Genomic DNA, 15,587 nt, shown 5'->3' on the forward strand with positions numbered 1-15,587 from the left:
TGAAAACTACTTGTTGCACAGTGAATCAGAATATCATTACGGCCAGAAGCCCATACAGACATGTGTCACTCATAGCTTCTCTCCATGACTGTGGGGGATCTCTCATTGCTATCGTGACCTCCATTAGCTCTGTCACCACTGAACCAGAGCAGGCCAAGAGACAAAGTGATGGCAGTACCTACTTCAATTCTTCTAACAACCTGCAGTTCTCCTCTGTGCTGCTATTTGAAATACGTTTACTATATTACTCAAAATCCACAAATGAGATGTACGTTATGAAAACTACTTGTTGCACAGTGAATCAGAATATCATTACGGCCAGAAGCCCATACAGACATGTGTCACTCATAGCTTCTCTCCATGACTGTGGGGGATCTCTCATTGCTATCGTGACCTCCATTAGCTCTGTCACCACTGAACCAGAGCAGGCCAAGAGACAAAGTGATGGCAGTACCTACTTCAATTCTTCTAACAACCTGCAGTTCTCCTCTGTGCTGCTATTTGAAATACGTTTACTAACTTATTTGTGTAACACTCAAAGATATTACAACTTACTCATTACTGATTCATCTAGTAAGACTAGAACAAAATTTTCCAGCCCTCTCCCCTGCAATTAAAAGGGAGAGAAAAAAATAAAGGCAAGTGAAGGGGAAGAATAAAGTCTAACACCCTTAAATGAGGTTCATTTGTCTATTAATTTTTCTGTCCGTGCCCGTAACAGATGTTAATGTGTTCTTCTACTTAAAAACATGCTTCTTCATAAAATTCTCAGCTTATAAAACTGTTACCCAAATACACTATTGATGAGATACTTGCTGGCCAGTAGCATTATTCATACGCATTTAATGGATATGCAATTGATACAGATAACAAGGAGATCATCTTTAAAAAGGCCACTCCTTTGGCTTTTTAAGTAATACTACAGCTTGCCCGGAACCAAACTCCATTCACAAAACGTATCCATATATATTCTATATATACCCTCTTCTTCAAAACAATAATGGATGAAAAAAGCTGAGTAAACAGGGAGCAGTTACAAGAACCTGAACTCCACAGACGAGAAAAGAATTTATGTACAATAGCACACACAGACACAGGACCTTGAAACTAAATCATGACTTAAGAAAATAATCAAAAGCTTAGTTAAAAAGCTATAGCTTCCTAAGAAACATGCAGCCATCTTGCAACCATGAAGAGCACCCAGAAGTACCTCTTCCGTAAAAATTACCACTTGTGGATCCTTTTCAACTACGATGAGGGCAACCCTGTATATGTATAATACAAACGGCCAGATATTTTAAAGTGATAAATCTCATCACAGCCAAGAGGAATGCTGCAAACTGCGAGCAAGCTACATTAAATGACTCTCACTAGTGTCTATCTAGCTGAAGTTTCATGACCTTTCATGTATTTATCTCCCCCCTTCCCTCCTCTCAAACCCTGCAAGGTGGGAAATTCTCAGTTTAACACCATTTCACAAAGACTGACGCTACGCCTACGCTCCTAGAAGCTCAGTGGAAGTGCATTTGCACGAGCTCTTGCTTCTAAAATGCAAGCTCTGGTCATCAGCCGACCACGGGGAATTGTCCCTCCCACAGCCCAGTACCCTTTAAGAGCACGCTGCACCTTCCTCCTCCTGTGCTTGCTCAACTTGGTGTCCTACGGAAAGAAAGCTGCACCATGCAGAGGAAACATGAGCAGCCCTTTGTCCTCCTCAGCGGAGTGAGGCTGTGAGCCAGGATGCAGCCGAGTTTGGTGGAGAAGGACGCTCCGTGGAGTGAGAGAGGGGCAGGGTAATTTGTTCAAGGTGACACAAGAAACTTATGGCAGAGGAGGAGAATTGACTCAGCCTCTTCCAAATCTAGTTTCCTAACCAGTCACCCAGCCTACTAGTGGCAGAAAGCTATGATGCAAATGCAGAGAGAAAGCTACAGACAAGCACAACTAAGAGTAAACAGGAAAAAAACCCACATAAAATAGGTAACAGCATAAGAGCAATCGTACCGTCACGTAAGAATTGATGCAGTTGTCTAGTTGTTCTTCATGGCACTTAGCAACAATGTTCGTAAGAACCCTGCAAGATTAAAAAAAGAAAAAAAAAAAATTGAGCTGTTTTGTGTCATAAGGCAGAGAAAGTCTATCTGATGCATCACATTGTTCTGTCATTGTAACATCATTTAAAACAGCCCATGAGGGATGTGATCCAAATGATGAATAGCATGTGCAGAAACTGTCCCACTGGGAAAAAAAAACAGTCATTCCTTGGGCCCTCCACTTGCATGGATTGGGCTGTTACATAGGCATTCATCTAACAAAATGCACCCAGCTTTAACGATTATAACTGTACTGCCATTACAACAAAAGAAAACTATTAACTAACTAAAGCTTATACAGACCTTGGATGATTAGGAATAAGAAAAACTAGAGTATGTTAATGAAACAGAGAGGCAAGAGCCTCTTTCTCTGGGAATGCTACTTGTCAGGTTCTCTCAGATCTTGGTAATTCTGTAAAGCTCTGACACTTTGCTTACGACGGCACTGTTAATCAAAGACAAACACAAGCCTAGGCTCGAGCCCGAGCATGCCCCTCTCCCGCACTGTTTGCCCATAACCTTGGACTCGGCCCCCGCCTGAGTGCCCAAGCGCTCGGGAGCAAAAGGCCGAGCACCGCACCCTCTCGTCACTGCGCAGCAGGGAGAGGCTGGACACTTGGTGCAACCACAGATGCTTCGAGCTTCTGCAGATCCGCTTGGTGATCAGCAACATGTAAGAAAATTGCCAGGGTCACGCCGGCACCCACGCGCACAACCTGAGCTTCTACTAAACAGCAGAGATGGCACTACTTGAGACCAAGCGTTTCAGCAAAGTTTTCTCTTCAATTTGTACCTGGGCCATCTTTGTTTGAGATCATCCTGTTTCAGAAAACACAAGGCTGAGCAAGAAGTCTTCTTCAGCTTTCCTCTTGATTATTGGGATCTCATTTTTTCAGGATACTTAATATAGAAAAGACTCTGCAATTTTATAATCTTGTTTTTATGTTAAATGGGGAGGAAACAGTTAATGATTCTCAAATGTCAAAAATTAGCGAACCGTATCTCAAATTCAGGGGTATGCATAATAACAGCATGACTAAAATGGATTATTAATATGCCTGACTGTGGTCCACATACAAGTAGTCATTTTGACTGGCTTGGTGATTTGCGTGTTTTCTGCCAATTCTTATTATTGGATTCAAAAGCTTTGTAATTCTTTTAAGTCAGTATTTTTCATATATCTCATTTCTTGCCGTTAGTAGGAGAAGTAAAACTTGTAGCAAAACACAAAAGCTATGACAAAATTAGTTGCGTCCATTCCGATCCTTCAGCCTTTATTCTGGTTTGAAATTGAAACGAGTTCTGGCAAAGATGAGACGGAGAAATGACGACGTGACTGGGCCCCCAGACAAGTAAATAACCATGGGAAAGTATAAAAGGAGTAGTGTTCTCCCCAACACATAAGCCAATCTATGCTCTCATTCTGTTGTTGTTGCTTTTAACGTGTTCGACACAAGATGCTTCAAGCTATTCAGAACAAAATACCACGTGTGTATATGTAGGACACATCGATGAATGGCACGCACAGCAGACGTGCATATGCCCATTGACATCAACTCTACCGGCACAAAAGCTACCACACATACAAGAAAACCACCGAGAATCCTTCTTTTCTTTTTTTGGCCAGGTGGGTGTAGAGTCAAAATCTGAAGCATGAAAAAATTAACATCCTTCCATTGTTCCATCTAATCGTTAAAACTATTTTTTAAACACCTGCTTCTTCTATAGCATTTCTTTTCCAGTCAGTTAACCGATACTGAAATTCTAGCCTGGGACATAATTCTTCATTCTCTCTATCTAGCCTTAACATCAGTTGATTTGTTGGCCATAAAGGGGTCCCGAACAAAGGTCTGACTGCCTCTCCGCCTTTGAAAACAGTATGCGGTGATGAAATCACACATGTTTACACGGAAAGGTTCTTCTAATCCTAGTGCCTAGGTGTGGTAAAACTGGACTTTGCCCTGCAAGGTGCCATGATCCTTTGATAAAGGATACTGAAACTCTCGCTTTCCAAGGCTAAGATGAGGAATTCCGCTTCCTTGCTCCTTTAAGTTTTCCCAATTAATCTTTCTTCAGGAACTAATTCTGAAGGACAATCCGTGGAAAGAATGAAAATATACCGACAGCAGATTAGTCTAACAGGTGAGGACAGCTGTCATTTTTTCCTACTAGTTGTATTGTAGTCCCCATGTTTAGCTACTGGCAGAAGTACAACAAAAACACCCACTATGGCCAAAAAAAAATGCAATGCAACTTTCTGCCCTCCTGCAGAGACCAATTATAATCTCTCCGGTATTTTTTTTTCCCTGCTGCCCTGATTAACAGCATCAATAAAGACAATTTCATTATGTGAGGGGTGAGAGACTCGGCAAATCATTCCAGCTGTTTGCCTGCTCACTGGAAAATGCTTCCATTGCTCTTCAGTTATTGCCGATATACTCTAATTAAAACAGTGTGACCTGGTTGGTTGTCTCTGCATTGGATGCTGCAAGATACTAAGCTCTTCCTATGCTGAACGCCACATCCTCAGACCCAAACATAAACCAAAACTGATATTCAGCTTTGTTAGGAAGCACTTAGCTCCTGAAGAATGAGACCTTTACCTACGATTGCCTCAGGGTACAGAGACACGTCCACCATGGTCAATGATCTCCTGGCTGGTATCAGAGTCAGCCACATGATACCACGCTCTTCCATGCATTATTTGCAGAGCCCTGTGTTAAGGGGGAAGCAGGCACTCTCACCTACTGAAGTCTAAATGTCATAGCCTTTGTAAGAGCAGCTATAATTAGACTAACATCTACATTTGCACTCTAGAGTGAATTCTTTTCCTCATACAGAAAAGATGCCGATACCTGGTCACAGCTGTTGCGACTTCATCATCACTGTTTTGCACCAAAACCCGGAAGAGTTGATTGAGGACTACAGGAAGAAAATTCATAATTACATGGATCTTCTCGATCCTCAGCAAATTCTGTAACGGATGTAAGAAAGAAAATGAGAGATTTCCAATACAAGCAATGAAAGCTGATTACTTGCTTTCCCGCTTCAGCAGGTAAAATGCAGTGCAGCCACCGGCATAATAGCAGTAGGAAAACAGGACGACTAAGTAGAGGATCGGTTCCCCGTGGAGTCTGTTTTAAATACGACCATCAACAGAACCGTAGGTATTGTCCAAATTTCAGAATTCCAGTATTTTGCTCTACCCTGACTTAAGGGGGGGGGGGGGAGGGGGGGGGGGGGGGGGAGAAACCAAATCAATTTTCATATTTCACTAAGGATACATATGTAAGAGCAATAAAAGAACTTAATTACTATTTTCTAGACATGCATTTCCTAATATTTTTTGGAAAACTCATTCTTTTTATGCAGAGATCTGATAAACAGAACTTGTTGTGGCTAAAATACTTATGTTAAAAGCACATTGGTAAAAAGTAGTATTAACACTCTAACCTGACTGGACTGACATTATATTATCTTCTCTGATCAAGGAGGATATTAAGCTTTTAATTAAAAAAACCCAACCCTCCTTTGAATTCCTCCTAGTTTTTCATTTCAGCCATCTCCAAATCATTCCAGAATATCTTCAAAGGTATTAGTGTTTTACAAATAAAAGCAAAATACTCTGGGGGAAATTACTTATTCCCTGGTTATATCGTATAGTTGATCCCTTGTGGCATACAACTTTGTCTCTATTTTCTAAAAAAATTACTGAAATCTTTTTAAAAGGTAAACTACAAACAGCAAATAAAGACGAGTCAGTTCTGGTAGTTCAGGTAACTGACTTACTGTCTAGAAGGTTGTGAAGCTTTTACAGATTCCTAAACTTTGTCCAATATGCTCAATGGCTTCCCAAAAAATAATAGTTAAGGACTTCATTCTGTAGAGGTATAACCTCTAAATCACACTGATGCTTTGATTTTTTAAAACATCCTCAATAATTTCTTTAAATCAAGACATTATTTAAAAGCAAAGCACTCCTTCCAGGTCTACCTGCGTATATCAACAAAAGTAGTAGCCACCTTTAGGGACTTGCCCAGAGAACTGCCATGATTTAGTGGAACTTATTGTTTGCTTATTAAAGCAAAAATTGCTTCCCAAGCAGCTTTATAACATCTGATTAAGGTACACTCAAACAGGAAAACATTAACAACGAAGGAAAGGGGGAAAGCACCTACATGACAGTAACATCTAAACCCCAAAACACTTATTAGATTTTACAGACTGCTAAAAGGAAAAATAATAAATGAAAGTTATATGTACGATGTTTTAGAGCTAGTACTGTGGAAGAGCGTCACAGCTACCCTTCAGCCTTCTTGCTTATCTTCCCGTTAAAGTTCAGTAAGCAGATTGCAAAGCGAGAACTGAATTTCACCATTCACAAACAGGTAAAGAATCATGGCCCTACATTTACCTGCTGCTCTTCTAATTTCCTTGTTATACTCCTCCCTTCTCACAGCTTTTGACCTCTACTGAATACAGTCACATTTAATGCAGTTCTTGCTTATTCGTTTCATCTCTGCGGAAAGGGTATGTTCCTTCCGATTTCAGAACTTGACAGGCAACAAGCACCCTTGATTTACACATGCAAAATACCCTAAACAGCCCTTTGGAGAGCATCCAGGTCTTTAGAGTGAAAGTAAGAAGAGCCAGGCAGGAGGTAAGCATACCAAGTATCTAAGGCAAGAATGGACTAGCGGGAATACTGCAGCTCTACAGGCTACTGCTCCTTTTCCCGGACGTTCCTAGAGCAACATTACACCATCCTTTAACAGGATTTGAGGCTTGTCATAGGCTGGATTATCAAAGTTGATGGGGCAGATGCAGCCATGCTCTAAATGAGAAGGGATGAGAGACAGCTCTGTGACCAGTAATGCATCTGTCACATCATGTTTAGAGGGCATGGTGGTGTTGGGTTGGCGGTTGGACTCGATGATCTTAGAGGTCTTTTCCAACCTGAATGATTCTATGATCAAGTAGTCTAACTGGAGTTGTCACAGACCCATTGCCTCCTGGTAAGTCTACGCCATGTTTAGAATTGTGCAGTGATGGATCAGTTGAGAGAAAGCCCTAAATACAATTTTATAGCACACTTCGTGCTGCAGGTTACTTTACCTTACAAGAATTGATGAAGTTTGAGGTAGGAGGCTGGGACAGATCCTTTTCCCTTTCTTGGCACTGATGGAAAAAGTTATTCAGGTATGGATCCTAAAATGATAAACATTCACATTAATGTATGTTATAGAAAGGATGAGAATTCAGCTCCATAAATCGGTTACAGCAACCACCTGTGATACCAAAGGACACACTTGGTCCCTACCGCCTTAGACATAAGACACGCAAAGACAGATCAACTTATTTAGCCCAACCCATTGGCCAGCACAGCTTGCTATATGTAACTTATTTCTAGGTGCTTTGACCACTCTTTTTTCAATGTTGTGAGCGACTGATTTTTTCCTCACAATCTAAGGGATTACAATGGCCAGATTTTTTTTTCTTCCTGGTGTTTACAATTTATTTTCTTGCTGTTTAAACTGATATTCCACGATTTTTCTGTTGGTATAATCTTAAATAATTAATATTTTTCCTTAAAGTGTGTATTCCATCATTGTCATCTTGCCCTTCTACACTCAAAAAACCTTTAAATGTTAGAGAAACAAATTCCTACAAGATTTTAAAACATCCTTCAGACATTCCTTGACACTTTTTGCTTGTAAGCAGGTAACAGAACTAAGAGGAAATTTGGCTTACCTGAGTATTTATTGTTGATACAACAAAAGTAGAGACTTTGAAAAGTGGTTTCCCACTATCTACCCATTTTACATCACCGCCGATCTGCTATTAAAACAAAAACAACAACAAGAATTTTCCCACTTATTCCCTACTTATTCAAGTCCGCATCAAATTTTCACTGCATAGCTTTGCACAGGCACGTGCATGAACTGTGCTGGCTACTGTGCTTTCACAACCACAGAATTATTGCAATATAAACCCACTTTTCGGCACCAGCCCACGAGCGTTATCATTGAAGGGACCAGCTCGCTGCCGCACCCTGTCCTCACGACAACAGTAAAACAAACACGAGGAGGCAGAAATAATCCAAACTGGACAGGATCAGTGGGAAAATATGGTATCACACCACAAAACTGGAGAATGAGTCATGACCATGGATCACGTCAGCTGGAGAATGCATGTCATGTGGCCTGAGTTTGTGAAAAGAGTTCTTTTTGACCACTCATTCATGTTTTGGAGAAGTTATGTATAATACCGTAGAATACACAGTTATAAAATACGCTTTTTCCATATACCCCTGTGAATCAGCAACATACGACTCTCAGTCCAGTGGTACATATATTAGTTTATATACTCAATGATATGCACATGAATATTCTAAAACAGATACCCTATTTATCGTTTACGCTTCCAGGTAAGTGCAAATGCAAAGCTGATCTCGTGTAAAACGTCTGCAAATAAATGCTCCGCGCCATTTGAACAGTATGAAAGTATGAATTAATACCTTTCCACTAGCTGGTTCTTGAAGGCTCAAGTAATTGGGAGGCAGACTGCTTGCCACCGGCACGCTGTGCTCTTGGGAAGCTAACTGGGCATCTTTCAACAAAGGAAGCCACGCGTATCCCACTGTGCACGAGAACAAATCAATATGACTCTGGAAGAACAAGCTTCTCAAGTTCAAAGGAAGACAATAATATCCAGCCAGAAATTCTGCAAGCCTTATTTGAACGTACATCATTTATATTTATAATTGAAAATAATTCTACTACAGGTACCTGGTGTTTCCAGAGCCTCTTTCTTTTTGGCATTAGCTTTTGCATTTATGTCACAGGTGACATGATAAAATGAAAACAGAATGTGGTGTTTCTTATGGAGTTGAGTGGGAAGTTCAATTTTCACCTGAAATGTAAAATGTTACACCTCACTTTAGTTTAAAAATCGATTAAACCAGGCATCAGAGATGGTCTAAATGAGTGACATCTCTCTCTACACAGAGGTCTGAGTACAGCCTGCCTTTACTGGCTAATGTTTGTCTGCATGGGTAATAGATGCTCTCTTAAGGAAATTGTTTAGGATGATCATCCACCACTTTTACTTAAAACAGCTTTTTTCCTCTCTGTCTTGTGGATGAATATTTGCATTTATGATGAAAGAGTGTAAGATGAAAGAGGACAGAACTAAAGAGTGATGGACCCTGCTTAGAAGTGATCACCTGCGCTCTAGCAGCCATAAATAGCCACCACCATTCTCTCATTTTCAGGATGACCAAAACCAAACCCGACATCTCTGCTACTGCTTCACCATCATTTCATGGCAAAGACCAAGTAATATAGGCTGACAGAAAAATAAACTTTTATTTACGATTTCTGCTCAGTCTTAAATCCCATATCATGCCATCCATGAATCCCTACAGATTGGGTTTGAGGTATTATTAACCTATTGGAATAAAAATACAAAGTAATCAAAACATGTTACCATAGGAACTAATGAAAAAGACCCCTTGCCCTTGGGAGCTATGATGAAGTTTACCCAAGCTAATCCCGTGATTAAAGTAAGGTTTAGAAATTGTTGATAATGGTTCCAGTGTTAAATCAGCTTATGGTTAAGAATCTAATACCATAAACATAGATATGAAATGGGCATTTATATGTGGAGATTAAGACAACTTTTTGATAACATACTACATTCTTTTAAAGACTACGCTTGCTGTACTAGGAACATTGAGGACAGGTGCACACATCTTCCAGCCAAATCAGCTATTAGGATCTGAATTCAGCTCTTTGTTCAAGTTGAAAGCAATCTGCCCAAACCAGATGGCTCACTAGCATCACATGAAGGACATTTTCAGATGTGTTAAAAGCCAAAACACTGCTCGCAAAGGAGTAGCGGGGGGTTCAAGGTCTCTGAAGATGTAATGCTTTAAGTTCCACCTCAGTTCCTAAACGTGAATCTTAAAATTGATACTTCACATGTAGTTGTACATTAGCTGCTGGTCTTGCCCCTGCCATTTTATCAAAGTAAATTTTAGCTGAAAAAGGAAGTTTTTCCAAGATCGAGCCAACAGTTTGGAAAATGCTGGCTATATACTAACGCTCTTTGCCAGCCTTATCACTACACATAAAGCAGTAGCGGAAAATCCAGAACAGACACGTGACATTCCCAGGCTGTCAAACACACTAGTCACTGAAAGGGTGAAATTAAGTTCACCTGCAGAAAGCCTGGGGAATCAGTACTTGGTGTTGGTGAAACATAAAGATGCATGAGCGTCTACCCTTTGGCAAAGGCCAACGTATGAACTCTATTCTACACCTGCATCCTCAAAAGCACCAGCTAAATGACTGGCTGCAGCCACTACGCGTCACCGTACATTCCGTTCAGACCACCACATCAACAAAAATGCCCCAATGCAGACCTTGTATCTCAGAGGGGGATTTGTTCTGACATTTGGCTCCACCCTTCATCGTAACGTTTACTGTTCCCATTAAATTCAGAGATGCAGCTGGACCCTTAATGTAATCCAGACATGCATTTTAGAGAGCTAGACTGTTCCTAATTAATTCTACAGCATCTTAACTGTACTCAGAACATCTTACAAAAGGAAGGATTCACTGAGTTGATTTAAGAAAAAAAACCCCAAACCTGAGACTGTGTGTAAATCTACATAACACGGGCCCATCCAGATACACAAGCAATTGTAACAGAAGTATTCTCTACACATATTTTTCTGTCTCATTGGCAAACATGTGGGATTGGCAGACATTTAATGAAAGAAAAAGCAGACTGACCTCATCATAGAAATCAGGATTCTGGGAATGATGTAGCACAGCGGTGTAGGCTGCTGTTGTAAATAACGGTCCACCTGGCTTCCCATAAATACACTGATAAAAGTAACATGCTTCAATTACATTGTGAAATTCTGCTGAGGATACTAGTCTTGGTATATCTAATATGCATGTACATCAAAAACAGTATCATGAAAGATTTATAATTACTTTGATCAAATATTAAAAGAAATATTTTAAGTGCTCAAACCTGCTATTTTTTATACACACTTCCAGTAAAAGTCCATTGATTCTGTGAAAATTACCCTACCCACTACTAAGCAATGCAGACTCCTTAGACGACTTCCTCACTGTTATCAATTTCAGAGTCTTCTGCAAAAAGCTTTACAAAAGCTGTTTCACTTTTATGCAGTTCAATACACAATACAATGCCTTTCCTGACTTTTCAACGTTACAAAAGCTACACCAGTTAACAATCTCCTTGCTGGCAGAGTACAGTCTGGAGGCTCTTGATTACTAAGTGATAGCAACTTTATTTACTGGGGGGGAAACTACAGTACAACAATACTACGCAATAGCTCTTGGTCAACAAGAGTTGACCAAGCAAAGTTAAGAATTAAGTCTAAGGTTCTTCTAATTTTGTGCCTCACTCTTTTCAATCAAGTGTCCTGAGCTCAGTGAGAAATGTAGGGTAAATGGTAAATTTTAGAATAAGCAAGTTGCACTGTAAAAAATGGTTAAGTTTTGTAATATTGTCTTTCCCCTCCACCAGTCAGAAAGCCGGCACTGCAAAACGGCACTGTGAGCTGGAATCGTCACGAGCAGCTGGGATCAAACAGAACCACAGTGCAAATGTAGAAGGATGCATGACAACATTCACTCTTTAATTGTTCTGGGTTAGTATAGCCCCGATTCCTGGGTTTTATAAGTAGTGTCCTCAGAAACACCGTTCTCTGAATACACTCTTGTTGTGGCTCACCTTCAGTGGCTTCGCTCCTTCTTCATCAGAGCTTTTAAATTCAATGCACACTGTTATATTCCGTGCCTGAAAAGACAGGAACATATTAAAGCTTAGATCAGAAATGGGGTACCCGTAAAAACACAGGCAAACTATAAGGGCTGAAATAAGCTCTTTTCAAAATCTAGGAGAAACATGCAGATTGTGTATCAACGTTGAAAATGCCTTTAAGACACAGTGATATCACTAGAAATAATATTTCCAGGAAGAACTGGCAAAACGCAAGCCAGGCCTCAAATTGACTATGTAGAAGCAGATTATAAAGTGACCAGCACTTACCTGTGTCTTGTCCTTAATTAATTTTCAGTCACCATGAAAACGCAAGTAGTACTCAAGTTTCATTTAAGAACTACAAATAGTATCCAGATTAATTTTACCTGCCCACATCCTTTCATTAAAATACAGCCCTTCCGAAAATTGTGAAAGAGCTATTACCACACTCTCTCTCTTTGAATCACTGATACAACTTAAAATTAATCCATAGATGCATTTCATTAAAACTGTACCAATGTTTTATGATTGCAAAAATTGAAAAAGATCAAAAGCCAAGTCAGGGACTCGCATCACCATTTCCCCCTCCTTTATGCTGAGTACTCCTTCATTTCAGCGAGAGCTCACGCAGTACGCTGCTACCCAATGTTGGCCTGAATTGGTCGCATACTGTACCTTGTTGAAGTATTTTTGGCTATCATACTTGAGGTGTTTTGGGTATATGTATATTTGGTTCTTGTATACTCTGTAAGGTCGAGAATATTTTGTTGATTCCTGTACAAACTCCTCAACCTCCACTGTAGGTTGATGCTCCTTTATGTCATTAAATGGCTTGATTGGAATAAAAGACGAAGTTACACAGTCTTCAAAAGAACAGAAAAGAAAGCCGTCACATATAATGTTTGTTTTTAAGGTCTTACTACTAAGAATAAGTAATACTGAGATGGAACAAGTAAAATCCTGCCTTAACTTGCAAAAAGTAATGCTGAGATGCAACAGGTCAAATCCTGCCTTAAATTGCATCCATGTTACCTCAGAACAATTACAATATATCATCCTTAAATGGTTTACCTCACTTAAATTGAACAGTACAGCACTGAAAACCTCTTTTGACACACACAGCATTTGATGGCATAACAGCACCATTGGTACACGGCCAGTTTCAACAGAATATACTGAAGTGATGCTGTTTCTAATTAATTTTACAGCTCAATATCTCATTTAAGTTTTTCTATTATCTAATAACATCGTAAATGAAATGAAGAAACAAGTAGTGCAGAACTAGATTAAATATATGATGCAACTGGGATAACTGAAATCTGATCAAGAAACAGAAGATGAAAATAAGCACTCTGTCACCCAGGCAGGGAGAGATTAAGAACGGATAGAGTATACTCTGCCTGTGCCATTAAATCAGTGAGACATTTTAAACTCAGCATGGAGAACTCAAGGGCTGTTTGCACAAAAGCAGCTGAGAAGGGTCACCAACTTAGGGATGTCCCGAGCTATTTCTGGGAAAAGCAATCTGAAGGTCCTGCCTACAAATTCATTCCTCAAACCCTAGAATAACCCACAGGAAAAGCCTACCGATTTGTGGTGAGGAAGCTGAAAGAAGCTGGTGATCCCTCGTATACGCTATGCCCAATTTTACTTCCTTCTAAATTAGCACAAGAGGGAATTGCCAGCTTCAGGATAGTGCAGGTTTCTCTTTGCTTTCTTTCAAATAGACGCTGAAAACTTTCTTCCCAGCCTGCTGCCCACGAAAATATGAATGTGTCCGATTGACTTGTACACCCGGCCAACAGACGTAGCTCCTGAACCAAGCTGGAAAGATCCACGTATGAAAACTTTTGTCCTTCCCAATCAAAATTAGCAGCATTAAAAGGGAACAGCTAAATTAAATCACTTGCATTTGTCAGCCAGAAGCGACCACCGCCTGCTGTAAAGAAGCCTTGAGAAGGTTTATTCTTCCCAGCGCCAGCAATAGTTCCCTGTAGATGATCACGCATATTCCTCTGTTGGTCAGTGGAGATACTCAGGGTCACATACAAACTTTTGAAGGTTTGCTCTTCTGCCACTAACGTTCCCAGTACTTGGGAGACTCTGCTCACTGCTCTTGGCCTACAAAGCTAAGACAGGCAGCTTTCTGTTTGGGCAAATCTCAGGCAACCCATCTTAATATATGAGGATGCGTTGTGTCTTATAATTTGGCCAGCTGCCCCTCAAACTTGCTTTATAAGCATTCTGATTGTGTCCATTTTTGAACATCATTAACCTTGTTTTTCATTAGAGAAATCCGGGGACCGACCCAAGGAGCAGAATGCAGTGCCACAGCCTCTCTGCAGAGGTCTTTCTGTGCCCTCTGCACACTGCAATTCCAGTAGCCCGTAGAAAATCCACAGGGAAATAGAAATAGCGTTGAACTGAACGCAGAAAGGGGAGTAAGTAATAAATGAAGTTTTAAAATACCAATAGCTCAGATAGGAGAGCAGCGATAGCCTGCAGACTGTGAGAAGAGGCAGTGATAAGAGGAAGAAGCCAGCTGGAAAACGAAGGCTCCTGCAGCCAGTTGTGAAGGTCTGGTCTCTCTGTGCCTCACTTCCATTGCACAGACATGCGCACGGAGGCAACGGCCCAGTTTGCTGCCAGCCGCATGGCTCTTGGCTACAAGCTACTCTCCGTGACTGTCCTCCACAAGAACGGAGCCTCACAGTTCGGCGCGCACGAAGGCAACGGCCCCGTTTGCTGCCAGCTGCATGGCTTTTGGCTCAAAGCTACTCTCCGTGACTGCCCTCCACAAGAACGGAGCCTCACAGTTCGGGGTTTTAATGGGTATTTCAGAGGGGAAAGCAGGAGATGTAGCAGCAACAGTACCTGCTGCTATTGCCAGCTTCGGGGCCCCGACCTTCCAGCGCAAAGGACAACAAGCAGGGACCACGCAGCACGGGTGGGAGCTTCAGGAAGCTTTTTCTCCCTTCCCCTATGCTAGAGCTACGTGAGTTTGGCTTCCCCCCATGCAGCAGAAAAGGCAGAAGTTTTGTTTCAGGTCAAACACTGTCAGACAACATCCCGTGATACACCACTGGCTCCAGCTCTTGTTGCAGCTATAGTAAATAAAGTCTTATAAAAACAAAGATCTACTTCTGTTGTCTAATGCAAATTGATGCTCATGTGAAGCAGGGTGGTGTTGGTCCCTAGAGACGCAATCGTACCGGCAAATTCTTGACAAGATCTTTGGCCAACTTCCTTTTCAATGGCTTTTCTTGGCAATAAAGGATTTTAGCACTAGCCTAGCATGACTTACTTTGGGTGGGAAGGAGGTGTTATAACAGAACTGCTTACTGCTATTACAAGGCTTCCTTCAGAGCTGGCTGAAGTCAAGGAGAGTTTTCATGGAGATTTTAATGAATCCTACCTACAGCATGGAAGTTTTCTGATACAGTTTTTAAATTATATTTTACAGCCTTATTCAGAGTAAGACAAATTTTCCCCAAGCCAAAGAAATGTTTAAGCCGTTACTCTTTAGAATCATAGAATCATAGAATAGTTTGGGTTGTAAGGGACCTCTAAAGGTCATCTAGTCCAACCCCCCTGCCGTGGGCAGGGACATCTTCAACTAGATCAGGTTGCTCAGAGCCCCGTCCAACCTGACCTTGAAGGTTTCCAGGGATGGGGCATCCACCACCTCTC

General features: G+C 41.0%; 1 protein-coding gene across 2 annotated transcripts in view; it reads right to left on the reverse strand.

The window, feature by feature from the left end:
• Positions 1-15,587, reverse strand: part of DOCK10 (dedicator of cytokinesis 10) — a 144,718-nt gene that overhangs the window by 46,201 nt on the left and 82,930 nt on the right. For both annotated transcript variants that reach the window (XM_009286673.1, XM_009286674.1), the window contains exons 17-25: positions 12,573-12,760; positions 11,868-11,933; positions 10,892-10,984; positions 8,882-9,005; positions 8,611-8,732; positions 7,845-7,931; positions 7,209-7,301; positions 4,949-5,067; positions 2,005-2,074 (exon numbers count right to left, since the gene is read on the reverse strand). In XM_009286673.1, coding sequence (XP_009284948.1) covers positions 2,005-2,074; positions 4,949-5,067; positions 7,209-7,301; positions 7,845-7,931; positions 8,611-8,732; positions 8,882-9,005; positions 10,892-10,984; positions 11,868-11,933; positions 12,573-12,760 — 962 coding nt within the window. The remainder of the gene's footprint in view (positions 1-2,004; positions 2,075-4,948; positions 5,068-7,208; positions 7,302-7,844; positions 7,932-8,610; positions 8,733-8,881; positions 9,006-10,891; positions 10,985-11,867; positions 11,934-12,572; positions 12,761-15,587) is intronic.

This window comes from Aptenodytes forsteri, unplaced genomic scaffold (assembly GCF_000699145.1).
Source record: "Aptenodytes forsteri isolate BGI_AS27 unplaced genomic scaffold, ASM69914v1 Scaffold184, whole genome shotgun sequence".
Classification (NCBI taxonomy): Eukaryota; Metazoa; Chordata; class Aves; order Sphenisciformes; family Spheniscidae; genus Aptenodytes; species Aptenodytes forsteri.